Genomic DNA, 27953 nt, shown 5'->3' with positions numbered 1-27953 from the left:
ATTAATCTGCCAATTAATTTCTCCATTCATTTCTCCAAACAATTATTTTAAAATTGTGTAAAAATGTTCATCACACTTTCCAGAGCCAGAAGAGAAATAGTCAGTTGAAAGTTGTTCTACTGACAGTCCAGACCCCAAAGATATTCACATTAGAATGATACGAAAGAGAGAAACATCCACATTTGAGAAGCTGGAACCAGTAAATATTTGCCCTTTTTCTTTGAAGAGTGACTAAAATAATGAATCAGTTATGAGACTGATATCCAGTTAGTTTTTTGTTGATCAACTAAAAAGACAAAAGACAAAGGAGGAAAAGAAAAGGTTTGAAAAACAATTGCTGTTGTTTGGAAGACATTTCTGAATGCACAGTGTACAGTGAAGTAGATTTCAGGTTTGTTTATGTGCCATTTTATGTGTTGTAGGGAGCTAGGTCACTCTGTTTGCACTGCACTCCCTGTGCAGCAATTAAAGACGCACTTCAGTTTCATTGGATTACCCCTTTAAACTCAGCTGACAGCACTGCATAACGGCAGTTGTTAGGGTCGCTGGAGTCACCTGAGGGCAAGTCTAAACAACAGTCGTTGGAGTTGTCACCTGAGGCCAACTGTGAATAGTTGTCAAATCTCCTGGGAGGGGATGAAAGGACAGCACCTCCTTGGATGACATTATGGAGCCATTCCATTACGCTACACTGTCATCCAGTTTCCCCCATCGCAGCATGAGGGCATCCTTTGTGTAGTTTGCTGTTTTTAGAAAGCGCTTAGTAACGCTCAACATATGAATAATTTAGCAGCCTTTCTGATCTGTGCAAACCTTTATTTCTACTGTGGAGAGCAGGTCATTGTGTCAGTTAGGGATTTTTTTCTTTCGTTGGAGGGGTTGATGTGTAGCACAGATGCAGTGAGCTCCACACCATCTACTGTCATGTCATCTCAGGTATTGTAATCATTCAAGTGAAAATGACAAAGATAGAAGATTTATTTGATTTAAATATCATATTGACATACTATCACATAACACAACATCTGTTAGCAAACACTCACCTTTTTACAGAGCCAGCAGAGAGAGAGCAACATCAGCCTTCATATGATTTCCAACATGATTTCTGCCTCTTTTAGCTCTCTTTGGGATGTCAACAACTCGTATGGCGCTGGACAGGTTGTGTACAGCGTGTTTATTAGAGCTTTTTCACTGAGAGGTGCTGCAGAAATTGGGGCTGATGGGAGCAACCAGACTGAACCACAACTGGAAACATATAAGCCGTAAAACCAACAATGAGCTGTAAGAAGCTAAAATGTTCCGCAGAGCTGTGGGGAGTCGACAGCACTGTCCACTGACCATGAGGCAATCTTAAACTTAAGACTGGCACTTGCATTTTTGATCATTAAACCTGCAACCACTAAAGATAGCTTAGCATAAAGACTGGAGTCAAATAGGGACAGTTAGCCATGTGCCGTCCAAAGCCTGTGCACCAGGCAAGATCTTGTTATTTTAATCCGCAGAAAGTGTGAAAGAACAGTTCAGACGTTATTTGCTGGAGCTGCATCTTGGCCAGGTGCAGTCTCCACCTGTTAATGTTATTTAACCTGTTCATGTTTATTCGTGAATTATTATGAGTTGCTGGTGGCAGATTTTAGTTGCCTCTGGACAGAGTCAAGCTGTTTCCACCTGTTCCCGTTACTTCCTTCAAGCTAAGCTTACCATCTCTTTGTTCCAGCTTCATATTTAACAGACAGATTGAACATGACAAACGAGAGTTGTATTGATCTTCTCAGCAAGAAAGCAAATCAGAATATCTCCCAAAATGCCAGACTATTCCTGTAACCACAGTTTTAGTTGCTCAGGCCTACCCAGACCCCAAGCCTGCAGAACAGACACTGGTCCAGGTTTCTACCGGGCTAGTCTATGATCATGCCATCAGGCACCAACTGTGGGACGGCTACTGTCCCATATGTGTCAGTGGAGCAAACATGGAGACTTAAGCAGCTTGGGTCATCTGTTGGGAGCAGTCAACCCGTCATCCATCCAGTTACCGTCCTGCTGTTGAGATATCCAGACACAGCGCGTGCAGTGTGTTGGCCCGTCAGGCAGGCCATTAGTAAACAGTCTGCATATACGCAAGCTGGCGTGTTCGCAGCCTCAGACGTTACTACAAATAGCAGCAGCCGATAGAAGACTGGAGCACCATCTGCCCTGCACATGGAGCGTGAGTGAGTGGACACGGAGCAGCGAGGGGGAGGGGGAGATAAAGGGATGAAACGTGCCGCTTCCCTTTTGCTGGTGGGGATAAGTGAGGGAGTGACTCAGTCGGGTGATGGGAGACGAAGGGAAAATCCATGCAGTGTTTCCCGGATATTTGGGCTTAAATGTGTGACTGAAAAGAAAGCAGGCGAAAGAAAGAGTGTCCCCAGAGAGCAGGTTCCAGAGTGATACGTCACACATGCTGTACATGCCGCTGCTTACTCACGCTGCAGAGCCGAGCTGACGCTCAGTGGGCCAAACAGCCTGAGAGGCTGCGGGGCCACACATGTCCTCAGACTGCAGTTACTAGGTGAAGTTGCCTTATATAGAACTCATGTAAAAGCAGGCCGTTATGGCCTTTAAAATGAGCTCCACTCATTATTATGCATAATGACAAGCGTCTTCCATTAGACATGGCTGAAATCACGTCGAGCCCCCCCTCCTCATAAAAATTGTGGCTTCTCTTTAACGTCTGTCTTCGCTGTGCAGAGTGATGCATGTCCAGAGTGTGTTGGAAAGTTTCTCTGTGATCACCAGTCTCAGCTCGAGATGTGCATGATCTGTGACATCACAAGTTTGGAGCCAATCATGGGTCAGCATGTAACTTACACGCATGTGATTGTTGAAGAATGAGTCCAGTAGTTAAACTTTTGAAATGACCAGTATTTGCAGATTCATAGACTCTGTAACTGTAACTTTTTTGTGGAAAACCTGTCTTTGACACAAACTAGGGGGATCTTTAAAATGGAAAAAAATGTCTCCGTCAGCACCTCCCTGTGTCAGGCAGGGTTCTCGTCTTCTTTGTAGAGTATTTGGGATGAAAAGATCAGTTTTCAGACACACAGACAGAGAGAGAGGCTGACAGAATCTGTCTCTGATGCTTCCTGGCTGCGTATGCTTTAAAATGCTAATTCAGGGGCATTTCCTCCCGCAGGTGACACCACTATGAGCCCATTAGCATTATGCTTGAAAGTGTCAAACCTGTAATGACTCAAACCTAATTAACTTTTAACCCTTTGTTGACCCCATCCGAGTCACGCTTTCAATACTCTTGTGTTCAGAGGTAAACACACGTATGCACTGGAGGCAGAAAAGCAAACAGCCGAGCAGCTTTGCTACATATTCATCTTCACTGCACGCCTCTGTTGGAGGTCTGCTGTAATCACGTAGCTCACTCAGGTCTGTTGTGGAAATGTGACTTCATTGTTTATACCCATTACAGGCCTCAGGCACAGCGCTGCTGTATTTGCATTCAGAATGACTGATGCTCCCACTAAGGCTCTTACATTTCTTAATGTCTCTTTAAATCTGGCAGTCTGTGTTAACACTCACTATTTTAATAGATATCTATAGTTAGAAGTTTATTGGTGCTCTAAATCTTTTGGCTGACAGTTTAGAACTTGTCTCACCCGCTCTATATCTCTGTACATACTCCATAAACCCCCATTGCTTAATAATTAAGATATTTTATTATTTAAGCTGCCAGACTCCCACTTGTGTTTCTTTGTCTTGATGGGACCCATTTGTGTGAAGTGTTGCATTTCCATTTCATTCCATACATTACGGACAAATGCTCATTTCGCTGTAGCTGAATTCAAAGCTGCCAGCCATAAAGCATGCGAAGAAGGACCCTTCAGAGGTTCAGGCGTGAACTCGGTTCCTTTCATGACTTGTAGTAAATGCTTGACTCTCTCTCTCAGGCAACCAAAGCAAAGCTCCTCAATGGAAACACGGTGGGGTTTTAAGGCTTCAGCAGCAGCTGCCGAGCGGAGTCTCCTGGTAACAGACCAGCCTCAAACCCGAGTATCCAACACACGAGGCCTAAAGGTGTCTAAAGAGATGCGCTTCTGCTCATACGAACATCCACAAGTGATAGTTGGTGCCAAAGAGAGTTTATGTGAATTGAAGCTAAATCTACATTACGACTTTACATCTGCCAAGTGTCTCATTACGCAGATGAACATACTAGTCACAGTGAGTTAGTGGGTGGCACAGATTTCCTTCTCTGCTTGAAATGCTAGCTTTGGGCAGGCTTGTGTCAACACGGGAAAACACTTAATTTATAGGTTCAGGCTGCCACATTGAGCACTTCTGAGAAGTGGAAGACTTCCTAATTTGGTGAGGGATGGATTGTAATTGCTAGGTGTAACATCATTACCGCAATTTTTGCAATTTTTCTACAGAAGAATGTGTGCATGTTAGTGCTAGGTTAAATCATCAGGCCCATGTTTGAGTATAAAGTCAGTTTGATTTAAACAAAAACAGCATGTACAATAAAGTTGACTTTTTTTGTATTCAACCAGAACCAGTAGAAATATTGTGTTATATGCTATATTCTTATTGATACGGTGCTTTTACACAATCTCAGGGATCATGGATCTTTCAAATGTGTCAAAACAACTGAGAGAGAAAACTTGTTCCTCAAGTTAATAATGCATCAAAACAATACCAGGGTTAGCCTGACCTCTACTGGACACTCTTCATAATTACACTTTAAATACAGCACCAAAACTTCATTCCCAAATCAGGCTACGGTCAGTCACAGTTACCAGTAGCTCCAACTTCAGTTGAAAAAATAAACACATGATGATGTTAGTAACGGCCTACATATCTTAAATACATTTGATGATTTCCCTGCTTCGATCTTTTTTAACGATAATATGACATACACCATACTGTAAGTCAAAGGCTATTGGGATGTTCAGAGCAGTTTAAAGCAGTGTGTTGTGCTTTTAAGGCTCCATGTTAGGTGATTACAAAGGACATCTGTGAGAGTATAACACATAAAATAAGCAAAAGCATTGACCTGTCACTGAGGTCATTAGGGTCTGGATCTCTGGATGACTGTAACTTTTACCAGAGATGTCTCCTTTTTTTTTTTTAATGAAAGCAATTTTTGTAGCCTAAAGAGTTTCATAATAATAAGAATGAAAACAATCACATAAGGAAAAAAAAACAACGAAACAGTCACTTTATGATAGAAATTGCAATAATAATGAATACTCAGGGACACTTTACTAATCCCGCTATATTACCCCCCAACATTTAGTGTCAGTAATTACGCTTTTTCTGATGAAGGCGTTTTATTGACTCATTCATTATCTGTTTATACAGCAGCCTTCACCTATGGCTGCCCACAGGAGCGGTTATGGACTAATACATTAAAACACATATATTTTTACAACTAGATCATTAAAAGCCACTTATTTGATGTTTATATACTGCTTATGAATGCTAAATAGGGGGCTTAAAGTGAAGTGTTGCTGAATATTTAAAGGTCTCTCACTACCCACTGAATGCTTTATTCTTTGGTTGAAATCACTGCTTTTCACTATCATTATTTCTAACAGTGAACCATCTGAAAATAATCAGTATTATGAGTGTGCTTCGGTGTTCACTCGTTGGCTCACGTCACTTTGCGGTTGCGTCAATAACATGTGGGCTGACATATCCTGTAAGCTGTTAAATACTGTGGATGCCGCAGACTGATACACGAGCTGACATACAGGACTGTTTCACATTTTATCCACAAGGTGGCTGCAGATAACACAGTGACGCAGAGCTGTGCTGAGCAACAGGTGCTTTTTGGCACGCTGAGCCTCACAGTGCTGTAAATGATGCGGTAAAGCGGGAAAGCTGGATCTGTAGCCAGTGTGTGACACTGCAGCTGAACATTTAAATCTAAACCTGTGTTATCATCTGCCTGCTGTCCACTGTAGGTGCTTGTGAGCAAGCAAGCATCAAATGAGCAGACTATCAGAAGACAGTATAGACATATAGAAAAGACATATAGAAAACAATACATTGTGTTTGTTTTGTTTTTTTTAGATAATAGAGATACAATTCTCATCCTACCCTCACCATACCATCTAAGCTGAGGTAGTGCATGATATAAGAAAATTAAACAAATGATCGCAACAATAATAATGGCAATGAGAAATAAAACAATAATAGATAAATGAGTTTTCAGGGCAGGGTTTTAGTAAGTTGGGCTCATGGTCATATGACAGGATTCCAGCTGGAGTAAAAGTGGTCCTTGGATCCTCTAAGTGTGTATTTGATCTTTTCAAGACTTGAAGATCACTCGTCCATCGGGAGGTGTTCGGTGGTTTAGGGAAGATTCAGTGCAACAGAACGCTCCAACAGGCAGGTGCAGGGGTGAATGCTGTTATGTCTTCATGCTTACTAATCTGTTGGTCAGGGGGCACTGGGCCGAAGACACCTGGATATGTGCTATGTTGTAAATTTAGGGTCTTGAAAGCTGCTGAGCATCAGTCGGACAAGGAAGGTCATGACTAAAACATGTGGTAGGGTTACTGGAGCCCTTTGACAGCTGCTACAATTCTCGTCTACTGTATGTCGGAATAGATCCTGGATAGCCTGGACTATTCATATAGGAGCTACCAGCACTAATGCCTGGGAACTGCTCCGTATCACTGTTGGACACTGATCTGCATCAGTGGAGGCGTTGGTGGAAGGTGCTCTACCTCCTAATTCTAATGAAAATAGGAATTACTTTGAAAGAAGTGGTCTATTTAAACCCAAATAAATAATCAATCATTGTTAATTGATTATTTTTAACTGTATGCGGTCAATTGGAATCAATAATTAGAAGAGTGCCAGTTGCAAATTGTCTCTATTTTGCCTATAATTAATGGTGAACAACACAGTTCTTTATTGGAGACATCAAGGAAGTATATTAGAAAATTGCAGACCCAGAAAAAGAAATTAGCTAAATGTATTGATGAAATAAAGGCAACGTGCCTCCAGTGATCTCCAAACGCTGGGAGTAAATGCAGAAATGTGGATAACAAATGGGCTGCCAGAACAGAGAGCACAGATGTTTGAATTAATGAGAGTAAATGAGGACTTGTTGCGGTTCCCATGATCCACTTGGACAGCCAAGCTTCCACTGCATGTTATTCAGATCGGCCAACAATGAAATGTGCTCTGTGTGTGTGTGCGTGTGTGCGTGTGTGTGCTACTTTTGCGGTCAAACATTTGCATAGAGATTCTGTTTTTCCGCCGCCTTTTGAAAGGTTGTTGACATTTTGCTTAGACGGAGCCTGTGTGGATGAATTCCCTCTCAACTACTTCCTTTTTTCACAGTTCATTCTCTGGCGTCATAGAGATAAGCTGTGTAACTGACAGCAGCCACTCTGCAGCAAGGGCATTGAAAAACAGTGGAATATTGCAGCGCAGAGGATTTAAAGATAACTTCTGATGCTCTTTTTACCAGTGTAAAATGATTATATCAGAATCATTGAAGCCATGTTTGGAAGCAAGACATTTTTTTATGCTTCGTAAGAGACACGTTTTCACACAGGCTGAGCTGAATGATTGTTTTACGAACGTGAAGCAATTTTCACTTCATTCCCTTTCACACAATCGCTTTGTCTGGGGTGTGGTTTGGATGTTTCGCATAGCATGTTGTCACTCAGCGGATGGGAAAGATCCTATTGTGCCCTTTGATACCAAACCGTTTATGGCACTGCCAAAACTCATCCAGTCAAAATGGATTTAAAACAGAAACACACACACACACACACAGAGAGAGAGATGGAGGGAGGGAGAGAGAGAGAAATTCGAAGAGTCGAGAAAGCGTTTGGAAGAAAATTTGTTGTCAGACTGCTGGCTACTGAAATAGCCTCTGACACTATGCTGGAGCCAGAATACAGGGAGATTGTGAATAAACACAAAACAGCTGTGACAGTATGTTTTTTTTTTTTTGTCAGCACATGAGAAAAGATCAGTGCTCTGTGTTGGTGACTTGAATAACAGCTTTGGTTTTCACCTTGTCCCACAATCCACTGCAGACAGACCTCAGTACAATGTATGGTCCTGCATTTACTCTGCTCTCTTTTCATTCTGGTCATAAATTGGTTATTGTGATTTTATACTAGATGATATATCATATCATTCTCTTCCACTTCTATCATATCTGCGGCATAGTATTATATTATTACTTTATAGTGTTACATAAACTGCTAATATATAACATATATATAACATATTATTATGCATATTGTACTTATCATTCATCCTTATATGCTTATGCTATATGCATAGTTCACACATCATGGCTACCAGAGTTGCACTAGTGGGCTTCTTGTCCATGGATTTTTGCTAAAGTCACTTACGTAGTCTAAGTGTAATGTATACTGTAATGTATACAGTATATAGCTTTCTATCTTATCTCTTTCTTATCTTATCTTAAATCCATTTTCCACGAATCAACCACCTCAAGAACATTTTCCTTCCTTGTCCTTGGTTTTTCGGTTCCTTACCTTTGGAACAGTTTCCCACTAACTTTAGAAAAGCTTTCCTTGTCTTCTTCTTTCTTTCTTTCTTTCTTTCTTTCTTTCTTTCTTTCTTTCTTTCTTTTAGAAAAAGGGAACCATCAAAGCCAGTCCTAAAAACCACATGTTCTCACTGTTCTACAAGGTATCACCCACCGTCATCCGGGTTGGTTTATCACCTGAGTCCGTTGTAACCCATTATCTTATCTTGCCTTATATTTTATTATTAATAAATGTGTGTTACTGCTCATATATGTATGTATACTTTTTTTTTTAAATGTAGTGTATTAAGACACCTTGTTTTGGCACACTTCAAATGTATATTTTACTTTAAGCTTAAATTGTGCATTTTTAATGAGTAGTATATTAAAGAGCTCAAATTATTGTTGTTATTTCTTAAATCAACTGACTTGAACAGTGTTTTAGATACACCACTTACACCACTGATATGAGTGGTGATAATATCTGTACTGCATTTTTTATTAGGTTACGGTAGAGTTGTTTCCCACACCCAAACAATTCCAGAAACCCGAATAATTTGCGGTTCAGTATAAAATCACCACAAATGTCGGTCAGAAAGTCGGGAGGAGCTCGGGAGAGTGAAGGAAGTCTCTCTCTCGCGCGCGCGTCCGCTCACACAGACACGCTCGCGCGCACACGCGTACAGTAGTGACTGTACTTGCTGAGTGAGCCAATAACACAAGAGGGGAATCAACATTCCATTAAACATTCCTCTCGCGGGACTGTCCTCCCTCAAACATCGCGAAGTTTCCTGCTATTTTGTATTTTGGTGGCAGCAGGCAGCCCGCAGGAACCCGTGGAGGCAAGTCCAAGAAAGGTGGAGACTCCTGGTTAACTTCCTGCACAATAATCTTGAAGCACCACCAAGAGAGAACTCGGGAGGCTGCTGCTGCTGCTGCTGGGGCAGGGACGAATGGATATACGGCTCACTTGACTTCTTTTTCGGTTGAGAGTCGACAAAAAGCACTTTGTGGTTGATTATACACATCTACCTGGCTAGTAGCTAGCTAGCAGTGAGGCTGCTGGAGAAGAGATTCCCAACATTTGATTGCGAGGCGGTGTGAAGGACAGGAATGGGTGAGTTTTCCATGATGTGGCGCCCGTGTAGTGTTTAACGTTATATGTTAACTGCTCTTCCTTTTCGACCCAACATACTAAGCAAGTCGAACACGCGTGAAGCATTAAACCAAGTGTCAGTGACATAAATCATGCTATCTGCTTTTGCCAGCAGGGAGTTGAAGTTAGCAAACCAGTTAGCTAGCTGGTTAGCCTAGCCAGCTAGCTGTCCGGTTAACTGGATAACGCCACCTCCATCCTTGGATTTGGCTGCAGTTCTAGCTAATGTTAACATGAGCTACCTTAAAGCTGATGTCAACATGGCCTCTGTAAAAGCACTTACGGTCCTGAAATTACTGTAGTCGCTTGAAATTCCCAGTTTATTCTCGTCTGGGTGTGCTGTGTAATCACAAATTTGGACTGTTTGCAGTCTAAGTAACTCTACAGACAGGAAACTTCAGACAGAAAGTTAGCTTCTTCTGATAGCATAGGTCAGCTTCCTCTTCTGACATTGGCTTTAGGTCTGATGTAAGGAAAAGGGAAATTTTACCGGGCACACTGTGTGTCATGAATGCATTCTTTCCATGACAACGATAGTCTTACTGTAAGATCCCACACCCCAGTGCATGTACTAATTGCTTATCTGCACTTGAGACTAGACCAGAATGGACCAGGGATCTTTTATTATGAGCACCCATGACCAGTTCTCAGGTCTAACAACATGAAGGATATTTCACTGTCGAGTTTTAAACCAGAGTTAAAAGTTAGCATCTTTGTTGCTGTATGCATTAGTTTTAAAAAAAACCCCATGAGTGTGTGGTGCTTGTTGTTGCTTCTTCACAGAGAGTGATTGTTGTGATGGTCATGCTGACTGAATGTAGAGGAAGCTGATCTTTGTGTGTGTGTGTGTGTGTTGCAAACCTTTTGTGTCATGAACCCAGCCTACTGCATCTTGCTAACTGTGCAGTGTGGTCTGTGTGGTTGTGTGCAGTGGGACTTGTTCAAGAACTTTGCTATGTCGTAAAACAGGTTTTAAGATCAGCTTTGCATAGCCTTCAGATGTGTAAGGTTGCAGACTGCGGTTTTGACATTTTAAGTCAAGAGAACTGCTTTAAACAAAACTGGTTTGCATGCACTCGTTTGCTTATGCTTAGTGTTCAAAACTGTAGTGATGGACCACATTGAAGATGTAGGACACAAATGAACTTAACTTAAATTGCGAAGACAATAAGAAAAACAGTGCAGCTTGAGACTTAATAAAAATGTGAACCCAGGAGAAAAACGATGTTTCTCTTGAACATGCTTTTTGACTAGTGTCCATTTATAGGACAGTAGGTTCACATGAATTTGTAATGCTCTATGGTGTTCCTTTCCTGAGGTGGCTCCTTGCTGAAGGTATCTCAGATGTGTTTGAACATGTCCTAGCTGTGTGTGTGTGTGTGTGTGTGTGTGTGTGTGTGTGTGTGTGTGTGTGTGTGTGTATGTGTGAAAGAGAGCCCCTCACATTCTGTGTTTGCTTCCCCTGAACTTGGGCTACATGCAGCCTGCTACGGGTTGATTGACTAAAATCCGCAAACTGGAATTTAGTTTTTTAGCATGAGCTGGTTGGACATACCTGTTCTTTGTCTGGTCTGCTCCCCACATCTGTGTCAGAGGCCAATCTTTAACTTTGTATTGCATTTCTTGGGTCATTTTCTTGCTTTTATTTTGATAGTGGATAGTACAGAGGATGATAGAAATGTAGGCAGAGAGAGCTGAGATGACATGCAGCTAAGATTCCCAGCCAGACTGTGGGCATTGTGTTTACTTGGACACATTCTTAAACACTCAGGCCACCAAAAGGACGTCCCAGTTGCTATTCCATTTTATTAGCCAACTTCACTGCAGGATTCCACTGAACCAAAGAAAGACTGGACATGTGCCAAAATGTCTGATTGAATATTAACTTCACTGGCCTCAACCAATATTTACCAGCATGTGGTTTGTTTTAATTTCCCACCCTGGTTTTAACTTGACTGATGAAGGTCAGTTTACCTAGCCTGGTCAATCTGGTGCTTAAACACTCATTCACTTAGAAAAATATCCCAATCTGGCTCTATAAAGAGACATTTTTTGTTATACTTAATGTAATTTTGAACAAAGTCACAAGATAAAAAAAATTAGCACAGATGTTCAAACTGAAGACTGATGAATGAAACAAAATCATTAATGACCTGTACACCTCTAATGAGCACCTTTGATCACTATCTTCAAATGTGAAATTGTACTGCTGGAACTCTGCAGGTGTTTCCTTTTATTATCTTTCATATGACTACAGTTACACTGTCCTGTATTTTTCAGTCTTGTAATATATCAGATTAGACCTTGATCATTTAATAGTGCACATGCATTTTCACATCTAATCTGAATGAAGACCTGCTTTAATTTAAAGTATTGCCAAATGCATTTAGCCAGGCACATTTCACTGGATTCAGAATGAAGGGACATGTCAGGCAGATTTGATCATATTTACACCCTTCCATTGTAAATTTGATTTACTGTGAAAGTCCCCACACTCCCATCCCCCTTGAATGGCTGCAATTAATCATCCTATTCATTTTGGATAGGGATGTACCCACTGACATAATTTCCCAGATGTTTAAACAGAAGTTAAAAGAGAAGACTAGTCTAAAATTACGAAAGCACTCATAAAACAATTTAAACAATTTAATCTACAATGTTAAACATTGTCTGAAAAAAATGCGCATATTATTAGAGCCTTTTTTCAAACTCTTCACATAGTAGTGTTAATAAAACATATTTTCTTATGTTTCAGTGAGTAAGCGATTAATGAGAACACCAAGTTTTGAAATTGGTTTAGTATTGAGTGAGAGCACTGCAGCTGTTAGTCATGAAATGGGCTGCAATGTAATTCCTCTGGGTGTTTGCACGTCATCCATGCGCGTCCTTTAAAGTGTTTGTTTTTGCCACTGACAGGCTCAGATTGTTTTTAGAAATGTCTGACCAGATTACGGAAAAAATCCCGACATAGTTAGACCTTTTTGTTTAACCAGAAATTGCAGCTATATAATTAGCAGACAACCTTATCATACTCAAGCAGGATTTTGATGATGATGTTTGATGATTAATAATTGTAAGCTAGTGGTTAGCTGTTCATGTTTACAGAGCTAGAGGAATCTTGTTCTACCGATGTCCAGCTGATGATGGAGACACTGAGAAATGTTTGCTTTCTGTGTTGCGTGTAGTTTTCAATGAGAAAATCTGCAACTTTCTTTTAAGGGCATAACAGCCAATTCAAACTGGTCATGTGGTGGAAGGGGCGTTACGGCCACACTCTGTGGCATCCACAGCAATGGCCACTTGGCCAGATCGACGTGTCCCAGTGAAACTTCTTCTTGAGACACGCTTTTCACACTTGCAGTATATCTTGCCTATTTTTTTTTTAGTTTTCTATGTGTTTTGAATTTTGATCGAGCTGCGCTTTTGCATACATTTGAGACTGTACCCGTAAAACAAGCAATAGATGTTGATATGACTCTCCTGTAGATTACTTACATACTCTTTTCTCACAACATGACTGTCTTATCTGTAATATGCAATGCTTACGTCTCCTCTCAGATTTCCATGACACCGTTGGACTCTGACATATGACAGGCACAGCCGTTGTTAGCACATGGCAGTGGACCTTTTGTTTGCTCATAGAACTAATGGTAATGTAATCTGTGAAACAGGACAAGTTTAATCATGTAAACCCAAAAAAATAATAGACACTCAAAGTATTTGATTGTCTAGTTGCCCAAACTTAGCTTCCAGGTGTGTAAAATGTGTGGCAAGGTGTTGGTATAAAGTACACATTGAGCTATTGTCCTCAGTGTCGGTGCTGTGGGTAAATAAAGGTGTACAGGGGAATTCATTTTGAACAACAGCTCTCTCGTCTCCCTCTCACTTGATTTCTCTTGGGTAATAGTTTGCCCTTCATATCAGCTACCTCTCACATCAGTGGGAAGGAATGCAGTTATGAGTTTCCTCTTTACTGATTGTGTGTATGAATGACTGAGAAAAGGACAGAGAGCGCACTGATTTAGACAGTCTGCCTGGCAGTCAGCTCGCCTGCGTGGCCTTGAGTACCCACCCCCTCTCCTTCCTTTCTCTCCCCCCCTCTCCCCCTCCCCTACAACATCCTCCTGTCTGTCACTGGCTTATATAAGACCCATATTGTACAAACTCTTTACCTGGAAGCACTGTGTGAGGAGAGGAAAGCGATAACCTGGAAATTCCTTCCCTTCTGTTGAACCTCGACCCGGCACACAGACAGGAAGTGAGAGCAGAATTTGCTGTGCGCTCCCAGGAGTGTTACAGGCACACTTGAAAGCAGGGATAGCACAGAGAAATTAATATATTTGTTTAAAAAGACTTGAAGAATATGTCTGGTTAGGCTGAAAATCTCATCTTGAAAGCTGATCATAATAGTGAGCAGTATTTGAGTCACGCTTTCGATTTAACTCTTGTTCCACTGTGTGGGTTTAGTAAAATGACAGTGAGGGGAGAACAAAGATAAATTCTATCTGATAAGAGAGACACAACTCAAAGCAAGACCAGGCATGATGGAGGTATGCCGAAGAGACAACACGCACTCACACAAAGAGACATTCATAACAAAGCGTCGTACAGGCAACAGCATTAGCGTAGATCCTCTTTAATTTGGATAATCTAAGATGCTTTCATAAGGTACAGTTATCCCATTTTAGAGAGGCATTAAAATAAGATAACACTTTATTAATCTCACGCTGGGGAAATTAAATTGTTACATGCAGCAAACAATAAAAGATAGACATCAGAGGATCAAAATAGTCAATAAAAAAGGTATACAGAATAAAAAATAGAGAAAAACAGCTATGCATATCTATACTATACGCTGAATACTGCTGCCACAAGGGCATATAAAATATATGTTGCCTTCAGATAAAAACAGATAATAAATACAGTGTTAATATGTAATATTGCACAATAAGTAAAGGATTTGGGATGAATAGCATAGTAAGTAACATGAATGCAAAACAGTAGGCATGTGATGTTGTCATTTTATTTATACCAGTGCCATTATGGATTCTGCATATTGGACAGATTCTTTATCCATTCCCTTATTAATTCCTGATAAATTTGAGTTTAGTTTGACGTCATTTGTTTTGCAATGCGCAACTGTCACAAAAATGGCTGTCGTCAATTAAAGGAATTAGTAAGCTCAGAGCCCTACGATTCCAAAGGATGGGACAGTTTTGAACTAGCTCTCAGTGGTTGCTGTTTTCGATTCCCATCCTTAACTCTGTCATGTTAATGGAAATGAAGAATAACTTAATGAAATGCGTTTTGATAAATTGGACACTGTGTCACCAGACACTCAATATTTAAGGAACCAGGGTGGAATCAAGGGCAACAACAACAACAAATAATGGTAGCAAGTCATGGATGGGGTGTGTGCTTGCAGAGGAAATGGTGCGTACTAGTACATAGTGAGTTTCTTTTAGCTCAAAGTGTTGAGGAATGACTCCTCTAGCTTCTGATCATCTCTCTCTCTCTCTCTCTTTCTTGCTCATGTCTCTCAGCTGCAGCAAATATGTCAGGAATCCTCAGCTGCCACTCCCCAGGGCCAAGGTGTCATGCCACTGTTAACAAGGCAGATAGAAGGTTTCCGAGTGTGTGTTCGCATGCACTCTCTTTATGTCTCTTTCACCCTCACCAGAGACTGTTAACTCTGTTTTCCCCGTGGTGCTGGTGGTCCGTAAACCTGCGAGCAATGCAGAATAATCTGTCAGCGAGTAACATGGCAGTGTGGTTTGTATCTGTCTAAAGATGCGGTTAAATATCAAAAGAAGTTCTCATTGTTCTTTATCTCTGTATCATTTAGTCAAACACAGTATTTAGGCTAGTAAATGGAAATGTTTGATCCATTTCATGCCTCAGTCCACATCTGTGCCACATAAGAGGAAGCAGGGGAGACTGCTGAAGTCCCTGGATTGGTGGGGTGGTTTATTACTCATCATGGCTGTATAATTTGTCATTTCTGTGTAGCAGGGATGTAACGAGCTACCGAATCTCGCACTATCACGATAGCAATATGGCTCGATGTCGTTGTAGGACTGTGACACTATCTACTGTGACGCTGATATGTGGCAACGTTTTGTTTTTCCCGTTTCAAGAACCGACCCTGGCGAAAAGGAAACTTACAAATGCAAGACAACTTACTACAGCTGTCGGCTTGCGTACAAATACAGCCAGATGATGGTCAGCTACACTACGGGAAAGACAAGCATGAGAATTGGGCACATTGCCACCCAGAAAAGCTCAAATCACAACAACAACAACACAACAACAAAGCTTCAGCCAGGCCAAAGAAGCCTGAAAGAAGTATTTGGAGCCCCGCTTCCCCATAACAGTCCCAGAGCTGAAGAAATACCAAGATGCATCTGTGAATATACAGCCAAAGACTTAAGCCCGTTTTCTATGGTCGACAATGATGGATTTCAGAGGTTAGTGAACACTCTGGAGCCACAGTGCACAATGCCACCAAGGCCACACTTGCACTGCACAGTGATGCAGCTCTGTACCAAGAGGCAAAAGCTGAAGTGACGCAGAGCCTCAATGAAGCAGAGTGCATCTCAAGTTCACCCATAGTTCAACAACCACAGCTGAGCTGACCACCTAACAGAGAGTGGTAAACCTGCCAGTACATAAACCAATCACATGGATGTGGTCGCCCGATGGAGCCTCCCCCACTATGAAGCCGGTAGCAGTGTGACTTTCACTTCCAGCTTGTTGTTGCTGTGCGTAACGGCTGGAATTCATTATGTTAACAAGTTGGAATATTGACATTATCATGATATAAATGCTTTTCATCATATAAAAAAATTCTGCTGGTATTATTGTAAACAATATGATGTCACACACCCCTCATACACGTAAGTGGTTACATGATTACTCCAGACAAGTAGTTGTTTTTTTTTTTTTTTTTTTAAATATTGTCAAAAACTCCTGAGAAGAACAATGGAGAAGACGGGGGTGCTGAAGGTCACCCGGCACCCCATCATCGCTGGGTTATGTATCTCATGTCATACTCGTACAGTCTTTTGACTCCTCCTCTCTCTTCATCTGCTTGACAGCACACCATTTAGTGGATGCACTTTTGGCTATAGCTCTTAGCATTTTGACCTATTTCTGCATTTATGGCAACACAACAGAGCAACTCTGGCTGAATGGAGAGGCTGCTGCTGGGCCCGATGATCGTGTTTTTTCTTTATACCGTTCACTGTGATCAAACTATACTGAAATGTGATTAAAGTGTGATATAGGACTACTTGCATCATTGACTTCTTTTGAGGGCTCTGCATGTGTGACACCATTAACAGTGTGTAAGCATCATATTGTATGGTTGTACAGTCTGACATCAAGTAGGCTATGAATGACAAGCAGACCTGCTGACCCACATCCACACTGATACATTAACTAAAAGGTTGCTGGGGAAACATGCCAGTTAGCTCCCTGCTTTAGCAGCGGCCTTAATATTAAGCCAGTATTAATGTCACAGTTAAGGCAGCGTAACTGTTCCTGGGACAGTGGCCAACACTGGATGAATGAAGTAGTTCTTCATCCTTTTGACCTTGGATAGTTGTCGTCCGGGTTACTTTATTGTTGTTGTTAGCAGGCGTTTCTTCACTGTCATTACTCAAGAAGAGTCTCAGTTCTACCCTCTGGGCCACTTCATAAATCAGTGGAACTATTGAGGCCAGAATCCCCCTGCTGCTGCCTGACTGCAGTGGACTGGCAGGGAGTTTGCTCCACACACACACACACACACACACACACACACAAACCACCTGTACACTGACTCTTTTTGGCTGCTTTTAAATGTATTTAGAAAGGCATTTCCTGCGAGGAACAAACCAAGAAGACTTTGTCCACTGCCCCTCTGCTGGCATTTCACAGGCCGACACCCATCACTCACTGCACTCATTCAGTAGCAGCAGCCAGAGCTGGTGTGGAAAATGCCTGAGTCCTTGACAAGTGACCATCAGAGTTCACCTATTTGCCTTTCTGGTCTTCACATGGATAAAGAAGAGACATTTTGTTCCTGCCCCCACAGCTCAGTTACCAAAAATTTCAAAAGGAACATAATTGAGTCGATCCCTTCAAACAAAGCTTTCAAATATGCACTAATTCAAGTTGCAGATGGAAGTAAACAAGCCACGATTACTTTGGTTGTCTCACACCTTTATACCTGCTTGATAACTGTAATGTATTCAGGAGATCTTGTAGAGCCTCTTGCATGTAGAAAACATAATCATCAAATGCCTTTAAAAATGAAAGTTTTAAACATTAAAACCTACCACCTAACTTAGCTTTTCAAGCGTTTTAATGAAATTTAGTCCCGTTTTGGACTAAAGCAACACATTACTGTTGTTTTCTTCAAAATAATTTGTCATAGCCAATGTCACACTGCTGTTTTGAGACTATACATTCACACAGACTACTCACTCATAAAGAGTGATTGCACACTGTGATCAACCCAAATAACTCAGCTTTCACTGTCGGTGAAAACCTCTTCAATTTACCTCTGCCACCGCAGCAACGGCAGTGTCTCTACAGAGCAGAACACATGGATCAGCTGGCAGATTTGTCTATAAACGTAATTGCTGTGCAGCTCAGTCACTGCATCAACTAGCTACAAGCTGCCAGAGTGCTGGCTGTCGTTCGCAGTTCCTGTAAGTGACAGCCAGCACATTGAAATCTTTGAAGCAAAGACAGATTTTTTTTTTTAATACAATATTGAAAGTCTGTGCCACATTGTTGTTTGACAAAAGAATAGCAGAGTTTTGTACCTTAAGTTGGAATTACCGGTAATTGCAAAAAAAAAAAAAAGTTGATTTCTGTTACCCCTACATACGCTTTATGTTATATGATATCCTTAATATGATTTTGTTTTGTGCTTCATTGAGCTGTTCTGAAATGTGACAAAAATGGCTAAAACCATGTGGTGTCTCATAATTTGGTGTTGCTTTTCCTCCACTGAAAATAACAACATTTTAAGTTAACATTATATTATGTGGTATCAAAATCCAAAACCCAAAGTGTAAGCAGCCATATAGGAGTGTGTTTAAAAGTAATTGAAGTGATACCGATTTGGCTGGCCCGCGTTCCTCAGGCAGGGTGTGTTTGCGTGGTCGCAGAGTCCCTCTGCTTCACTTGCAATCATCTGGAAGATGAGCACTGCCCTGTGTGTTGCTTTAAATCAACAGAGTATGATTATGTCTGTCAGCACTGCCTCGTGTTTTGTTTACAGCAGCGGACCGTATCTCTTCCTGTGGTTACATGGACAGATAGTCCCAAATTACCGTCTGGGGTCCTTGCTGAGTTGCTTGAGTGTTGCTCAGTTTGTGTTGTGATTTTTCCGCACCTCATGTGTCTAGACTGTTTGTTACAGTGTACTGCTTAGAGCCGACTCATTTCTGATCTTGAATATAGTGTTATCTTCAGTTGATCTGCTTTGCTTGTGGGAAAGTGATTTTATTGAAAGTGATAGAATCCACTGGACTGCAGCTGGACTAATTACTGACGGAGGCTGAGAGGAGATGAGTGTTACTCTACTCGCCTGGAAGTGAATTAAGCTCAGAGTGGTGTCACTGCCTGATCCATAATGTCTGCCTGGTCTCCACCAAACTGTCGCTAAGGCAGTTAATTATCCTGTTCATGTGTATACAAGATGGTGCTTGTGATCATGGTGGGACTAAGGTGGGAAGCTTTCTGATTAACAGGCAGCAGTGTCTGTGGGTTGCTGGTGTTAGGTGAGTGTTAGGGTCCTGCAGTAGCATGCTGTGAGCTGATGGAGCTGTCAAACCCGGTGGAAGTGCTCTATCTGAAATAAAACAGGCTTGTATAAGATTGCCTGTCCAGACAGGGTAAGCCACTGTACCAGAATAATATTTTTTTCATCTCTCAACTTGCTGGGCAGTTTCAGTTTTGCAGCTGCAAAAATCAAGAGAGCTGCAGATCCAACTGCCAAATTACTCGTTGGCAAGTCATCATCTGACTTGAGATCATCCAGAGTGGCATGCAGGGGAGGGAGATTTTACTAGAATCTACTAGAAGGCAAGGACACAGTGCCAGATTTTATGGAATTTACCGACCTGTTAGGAGTCACTTTGGAAATGGGTAGAGGGATGTGTTAATTTGCGGCTCCAGCTTAAAAAAATGCAGTGCATTGTACTTGTTGCTTTGCAAAGTGTTGCTTTGCAGGTCGTCTTATGCTGCATTCATGTGATGTCTAACCTTGTAGTCACATCATTTAAAGTCCAACTGAAGTTAGATTGTTGCTGCCTGTTCCAGCATACATATCTGCTCTGTAAATCAGTTTTCCTGTGAACTCATTTGAGAGAAAAACTGAAACCAAAAGGGAGAAATGGATCTTTTTTGTGGGTGGTGGTGGTGGTGGTGGTGGGGGGTTCATAATGTATTTTTTTTTAATACCTATTACCATTCTCGTATGTCTACTTAGATAGAGACCCCATTTAGTAAACAGCCTATCAAATTACAGCATTCTATTGCAGGCAGAGTAGACAGTTGCACTGAGCCAGACAGCGGCTGCTGCACAACATAGAGCCACAGGCTCCTAACAACAGCTGACATTAGCTTTCCTGCTAACGTCTCCATTTTATCTCACTTGCAAACATGAACGCACGTCTCCTTCTGCACCTTAGCTTCTTGGATGAGCCACCAAACAAACATTCACTGCATAAAAGTGCACTGCCAACATCATTTCACAGCTAGATAGCTGATTGCTGCTCAGCACATTAAACGGCATGTAGACAGCGAGAGCCTTTGCAGTCATTGTTTGTTGACACTTCTGTAGGTATTTTCACGAAGTGGGAGAAATCGCCGCCCTCAGAAATCCCCCATTTCAGACTCAGAAGTACGACTTGGAGGCTGATGCGACCAGAGTTTCCTACTCATTTCCTAGTAAATACGGTGTAAATAATAGGACGTGAAAGTGCTATTGCACGTACTTGTAGTAGTACTACGTAGGAATTTCCAGCAAGAACAAGGGCAGGAGCCAATTGGTGATTGGCATCTACTGCATCAACCTGTTCTAATGACATCAATTTGATATTGCATTATGGGCATCAGTATCTTGCCAAACAGGCTTGGTTTTAGCATGGATTTCATATCTGGATTTCATTATTGTTCTATCGAATAATGTCACTCCTTGCTGTGACAGATATTTTGTTCAGTGCAGACAACTCTGTTTGATTGTTTTCAGTCATTAGGCATTAAGACGGTGGAGCAGGCAGCTAGGCGAGGCAGGCACTCCACTCACTCCACTTGAATCACTGCTCCTGTTAGCCTTCTTCTCGAAGGCTTAAACACAGAGTGTTTGATGTTGAGGGAAAGGCTGGTCTGAGATCATCAGTCAGGGCCAATTTCTCCTTGGCGGTCGGCCCAGGCTGGTGAAGTGTTGGGGCCACGGCTGCTGATGTCAGAGGGAGAGTAGAGCCACACACACAAACACATGTGCCAACAGTCAACACTGAGCCAAGGTTTAAAGCGGTTATCTTAGCCTTGCTTGACCAAACCTAGTTCAGTGCTGAATGACTCTGCCCTGAAGTTGAGAAGTTTGGGGAGTGTGCATGTGAATGTGAGAGAGAGGCACAAAGTTCGCAGCGTACCCATCATGGTTTTTGTTTTGGCTGTGTTTGGTGTGAAGCCAGCTGTGCCAGTGGAGTTTCTCTGCTGTGAGTGATGTGTTAAAGTGCCACACCACATAGTAAAATACCTCACGACCAGTTAGTCCTCTGCAGCCAGCTTATTTTTAGTAGCTGCTCAACCTGCTGCACTGGAAGCAGCCAGGCAGCCTGTCAGTCTCACTCGTCTCTCACTTTCATTGGGTCACAATTTTCACATTTTTGAATAGTCATTAAATTAGCACAGATGGAATTGACTATTTTATCCTCTTAGAAAATAAAGTTTGTCATGTTTTTAACCTGTGTGTGTGACATAGTTCATTGGGTGTTGAGGGAAGTGTGTGCGTGTGTTTGTATGCGTGTGTGTGTGTGAGTGAAGAGTGCCTGCTTGAGTACATGCTACAGGGAGTGAGTTATAATAGCCAGTGGCAGAGTGACCAGATAATCTCAGGCTGCAGCCTAATTAGAAGGCTGTGCGATCGCCAGTATGATAACATTATTGCAGGTTTATACCTCAGCAACTCACACTCATGCTGTCATATTCTTGTTGTGAAGCCTTGTTTACAATTATTTTATGTGAATTTTATATGAACGATGATGATTTAGTTTTCCTTAATCAGTAGTTTCATAATCAAGAAGATTAATTTATTATGTTTAACCATGATTCTTGTTGTTATGTTTTAATTTTAGTTCCTTGGGTCTCATTGTGCTTGTTACTCATTCAAAGGCTGTGATTGGCCAGCATGATAACAGTACTCTGCGTACTCAGCAAGCTGATTATTGAAACTATAGAATATTTGAAATTGCCAATCTACAGTTTTAACCATATAAACATATAAGTTTGTGTTGGCTATTGCAGGAAACACTATGTTTGTAGTTCAGTGATTTAATTTCTTCTTAATTCTTCCCTCTATTTTTAACTTTCCTACCTGTTGATTGTTTGTTATGTGCACTGCACTGTGCTCCACTTGACAATGAAATAAAATGCAAACATATCAAGTCTGCAGATGTTTGTCGTTGTTGTCTTTGTGTATCTAAGGTAACTTGTTTATACGACGTGTAACCTCACAGAGAAAGGTCAGGTGTTAGACCGAATGAAGGAGCACTTCATTTCACTGACCTGAGCAGCCATTCATTCTCAGAGCCGACTGAATAGATGTTCTTTCACTGCCATATTTAGTCTGGGTTTGTAAGATTTGATCAGTGCTTATTGTGACTGTGTGGTTGTTACCACAGAAACTAAACAGAGTGATGCATGTATTACTTTTTTGTAAGCAGTCGTGCCTGATTCGGGGCAATTTACCATTCCTTCCTTATCTTGTAATGTTAGCACACATAAGAAAGCGTTTTGCTGAAACTCATTGTTTATGTTGGTTCTGGATTGTGTTGGACAATTGTGTTGTGTGCCCTCACAGACTTTCTGAGCAGTATTTACATTTTTTCAACTGTAGGAAGGAACACATGACACTAACTTTTGTTCACAAAATTGCAATTTCAGTTAATACTCTTCTACTAAGTGCTCAAAGTTATAGAGCAGACGTTCTTCAAATGACGGTTTGGTGTAGGACCAGACAACAATCTGAATTCACTCATATTGTAATGTTCAGAACAAGTGGCTGGATGCAACATTACTATACGGATAATAACTATAACAACCAATGACATTTTACCAGAAGCTCAAATAACCAATCACTGCAGAGTCCAGTGCAGAAGTTCAGAAACTTCATTTTCTTTCTGTTTAATTATTGTGACATTGTACCAGTGAATTAGTTTGCGGTATTCTTTACAAACTGCTGTTCCTGCTAGAAATGCAAAAGCAGTTGTTGATAGTAGTGGTCACTGTTATTTTTCATTGCTCTGGAATAGATGCTCGAAAACTAGCGAGCTGCTGCTATTGTTATTTCACGATGTTGCTTTGATATTTTGCTAATTTTTGTGTCTTTTTGTGTCTCTTATCACTCCCTTCAAACCCTTTCTTTCCCTAAACTTCCTCTTCTTATCTCTCTCACCCTTCCTGCCGCTGCCTTCTCATGTTTTTCTCTTTTCTGTGCCCTCTCTCACCTCCCGCTGCCCCCTTCCTCTCTTTCTGTCACCATCCTTCCTTCTTCCTCTTCTTTTCCCCACTCCGTTTCCTCCCTCACCCTGTCTCGAGCAGAGGTCGTGGTGGAGTTTGAGTACGAGGCGCTTCATGATGACGAGCTGACCCTGCGACTGGGCGACATCATCAAGAACGTGCGGTATATAGAGGAGGACGGCTGGATGGAGGGAGACCTCAATGGGAAACGAGGCCTCTTCCCCGACAACTTTGTTAAGGTTAGAGGAAAACTGTTTATTTTTGGAATATTGCCTTTGACCACAATATGATCAAGTATATTAACTCCTGTGTCATAATACCGTTAGCATGTGTACTCTGTAGAGCTGAGCGTGCACTTCCTCTGAGGTTTCAAATGCCTTTGTCTGTTGTTGTTCCATTAGAGATAATCCTATTGAAGCAGCAAGCATTACCAGACCATAGTAGTCTGTGGCTGAGAGTGTTGGCCACAGGCTGCAGCTGATGTGGTCACTGACCTCTAAGAGTTTCTTAGAGTTGCCAGATGTGTGCTTGGTTGAGAAGAAATGATAGACATTTCCTTTGTTAAGTAATTTCTAAGTTTTAACAGAAAATGAGCAGGAGTTATGATTTCAGACATAAGGATGGCTCCATTTTACTAAAATGTCTGTTACCTAATTTTCATCTACCTGATCTGGTAGAAGGCAAAGTTTGTCTGAACACAAAAATCCCTGATGCAGGGTTTTATCTGAAGTTGTGGTAAGCAGAGCCTTTTGTTGGCTGTCTTCAAGTGTGTTTATCTGTGAATCACCGCAAACTGACTGAAGTGTGTAAACAAACCTATGTGCAGACATGAAGAGGCTGTTAGGCCTGTTGGATTGGATGAAGGCTGTGAGTTGATAACGAATGAACTTTTAGTCCAACCTTTCTTTTTCAGATTTGATAAAACAACCAATGACTATTTAAAGCTGCACCGAATCAACCCAGTGTTTCTGCCCTTGGCCTACAATGTACTGATAACACTGGACTAGAAGTGTAGTTTATTGCAGTATGATTCTGCTATATGTATATTAATTCAAATGTTTTGTTTTTGCATGATGTGTAAAATGTCGACATCGTGCAAATCACAAAAAGGTTACTGTGAGTGATAAAGTAGCATAGATGAAAGCTGGCTACATTAGCCGCCTTGAGTCACGACAGTCCTGTGTGACGTGAATAAATGCACAATATCGACACCCGTCACAGTTGGATGGACTGCCATCACTCCACCCATCTCCAGGTGGCCCAGGCTGTGTCGTGGTGAATTTAACAGTCGCATTATAACTCTGGTTATGAGAGTTGAGTTACGGGGGTTGACAATGCAAAAATCTGCTTTGTTCAGGCTGCCGGCTAATGACAGTTAGCTAACTTTAGCTACCCAGCTGCCTGCAGATAGCAGCCTGATGTCTTGCCAGGAAACACAAACAGCAGTTGCAGATGAATTAGTGAGCAGGGTTTTTCTGCTCCATCTGATAATTACTAACTGATTATTACAGTGGATGTGTGTGCTCTGCTTAGTCGAAGCATCTGGTGCTGACACTCCACAGCTGAATTGGCTAGCCTATCATTTCATCATTTCACCAACTCATGAAACTGACTGTGTAAACTGGGGCCGTGTCTTGACAGATAGAAGCTGCAACGGCAGACGTTATCTCCTTCCGTCTTTGTGATTCTTTGCGACATGGTGTGCTGTGGTCGAAAGGCTCTTGCAAAGTGTGAGGCCGGGCTTCATTTTGATCACTCGACTAGAGTTATTTTGCACCGCCGGTGCCACCACCGCTGCCATTTCACACGGCTTCTGACACAAGCTGCTTTTGGCATGTAATTGTGCACAGTTACAGATGCTGAATTATGTTTGATAAAATGCTTTAAGACCCACCTCATCAGCCTGTGTCCTGTGGTTGATCTTGCCTCTCCTATTCCTCTCTCTTGTCCGTCTACTCTGCCTCTTTTCTCCCTCCCCTGTCCTCCTCTCGCTTCTCTTTCCATTCTTTACAGCACAGACACACCAAAAGGAGACTCACAAAGCCTACATGTTTCTCAATCGCCTGCGAGAAAAGTTTTTGCAGAGTTTAATATTCTGTGACTGAGTTGATAACCAGATCAGATGAGGGTAAACAAAAGCTTGCTCCATATCTAGATCTCCCGGTCAGTTCTGCTGCTAAACATAGAAACTCGCCACGACAGTTTGAGGTCTAGTGAACTGTCTGACCCGTCTTCTCTACAACAATAATGACAGGAAAAGACTTGGTGGAGATTGTTGATGTGCTCAGAGGAAAATTGTGACAGAGAATTCGTGTCATGGCGAAGTCATCGCGTTCAGTTTGTGTCAGTTTGTGCAATGGAATTTAATATTTTTGTATAATAGAGTTTAGTGGCCCTTAAGATGTCTGATCCTTTAAATATATTATATCACTCTGATCTATGCAGTTAGCTAAATAGCAGACTTTACATAAAGACAAAAAGGGTACCCCCTTTGATAAAGTAGAGTGTCTGACCTGACAACCCTCTTGTTATGGCTTGGTAGTACACTTGAGGCACCTGAGTGCTCTGCTGTGAAATTGGCCTCTTCTGTGCAAGATATTTACACAGCTAATGCACTGTGAAATGAGTCACTACAGGCCTCTTCTCTCCTCCTCTCTCTCACCTTCTTTCTTCACTCCTCACTCTCATCTCTCCTGTTTTTTTCTCTTTCCATAATCCCGCGTAGTGAGATAGGTAATCAGCTAAGCAGCCTGGCCCAGCCACTGAGCTTGAATAGTTAATCCTCTAAGAAGCCTGCTGGCTGTTGAACTTTGCTCCTGACAACATTACTGTGGTCTCAGATGTTGTCTTCTTCCTGTTTCCTTTAATCAGCCTTGTAGCTGAACGATCAAGGGACATGAAACATGTCTGGGGGTGAGATGGTAAGCAATTTAAGAGTACTTCATCACGGTTAGTTAGTATTAACTGACATGAATGTATCTTGTTGTTGAAGTATCTTTAAAATATGTACGCATGTAATCAATGGAAGACTGTCTTGAAGACAGGAATGTCAGTGTCTGTGAGGCTTTGGAAGAATGTGGTGGTCTGTTCTCACATACTGCCTGGGGAATATGCACTGTGTGTATTTCTCTGGGTACGACCATCCACTTTCCATTGCTTATGCTGGTCCAAGTGTTTCTGGGGGGGGTAATATTTTATGGGACAGTGTGTACGCAGCAGTTTGCTGGAATAAAAACAGAAATTTGTGATTTTTTTTTTCCAGCAGTTTTGCATGTGTGATTTAAAAACCGTTCTATGATGTTGATAATACTGTATGATGGACCTATTAAATTCTTGAATACCTTTAATCTGCAAGATAAAGTTTACTGAAATGTCAATGTATAAACTAGGGGAACATCATCATGCCGTCGCAGGTGTGAAGCACACCACCAAGCCTTTCTGTCCAAACCAACAATTTATTGCTTTTCTTTTGACAGACATCTGCCTCACTAGAATTAACCAGAAAAGAGTGTGTAAGTGTGTAAGATTTAAAGGATCTATTGGCAGAATATGGAATAAATGGAATATAATATTCATAACTACATCTGAAGATAACACTTTTGGAAGAGGGGTGAGGTCAGGGGCATCCTATTGATTGTCGTCTGTAACTTCACTAGATGCCACTAAATCCTGCGCAGTGGACCTTTAAACAAATTGGCTAACAAAAAAAAAATGCTGTGGAAAACGTGGTGGGCAGCTTGAGCAATACATACAGCTACATACATACAACCTGGCCCAGGTTCGACCACAGCCCTCGCACCCCTGGAACTCGGCCAGTGAACGCACATATTCAACATGTTGCCTGGCTGATTTATTGGTCCTGCTGTATCAAATAAGTATTTAGGTTCAATATCCAAGTCCAATTAAGACTGTGTAATAATGCAGTGCCCTTGCCGCCCCTTTATTTAAATCCCCCGTTGGCAATAAGAGTAAATTTTTATTACATGAAATTATTACAGGGATCATTGTCTTCTGATAGATCTACTCTTGGTGATTATGAAGCTGATGCTTGTGTCCCCATTGAGATCTATCAGTCCAAGTACTTCAGTCCGCACAATAATATGTCTGTATCTAGAGATTTATAAAAGCTAAGATGCTCAACAAAGACTCAGAGCTATTATCCTCACCTCTTCAGCAAAGAGCATAGTGTTTTCTTAGAAATTCCGCTGTTGAGAACCATAAGAAAAGAAAAATCAAAGAGAAATCTGAGAATGATCCTTTTGAGAGCTAAGAATGCTGGGAGAAGACACAAGGCCTGTTTTTTATGCTCTCAATGTTTAACACCTAATGAATGGAAAAACAGTTTATGGGTGTGTGTGTGTGTGTGTGTGTGTGTGTGTGTGTGTGTGTGTGTGTATATACTGCACACGTGGCGATGTGTGGTCTCCCTTTTTAAGCTCTCAGCGCAGGCCTTTTCACACTCTACAGCAGCGCCAGTGAACTACACACAGACACCTCAGACGAGTGGACGTCATTCTCGAGTGTTATCATTGA

At 41.6% G+C, this 27953-nt stretch overlaps 1 protein-coding gene across 2 annotated transcripts in view; it reads left to right on the top strand.

Annotated features, from left to right (window-relative positions):
• The first annotated feature begins 9323 nt into the window (after window positions 1–9323).
• LOC121621762 (CD2-associated protein) overlaps window positions 9324–27953 on the top strand; it is a 56039-nt gene continuing 37409 nt past the window's right edge. Inside the window, exons 1-2 of one of the 2 annotated variants that reach the window (XM_041958371.1) lie at window positions 9324–9638; window positions 23502–23659. In XM_041958371.1, the coding sequence (XP_041814305.1) occupies window positions 9635–9638; window positions 23502–23659 (162 nt within the window). In that variant the 5' untranslated portion in view covers window positions 9324–9634. The remainder of the gene's footprint in view (window positions 9639–23501; window positions 23660–27953) is intronic. The other variant, XM_041958372.1, reaches the window with a different exon arrangement.

Source organism: Chelmon rostratus, chromosome 18, assembly GCF_017976325.1.
Source record: "Chelmon rostratus isolate fCheRos1 chromosome 18, fCheRos1.pri, whole genome shotgun sequence".
Taxonomy (NCBI): Eukaryota; Metazoa; Chordata; class Actinopteri; order Chaetodontiformes; family Chaetodontidae; genus Chelmon; species Chelmon rostratus.
Note: the sequence above shows the minus strand (reverse complement) of the source record. Positions and strands in the feature narration are given on the sequence as shown.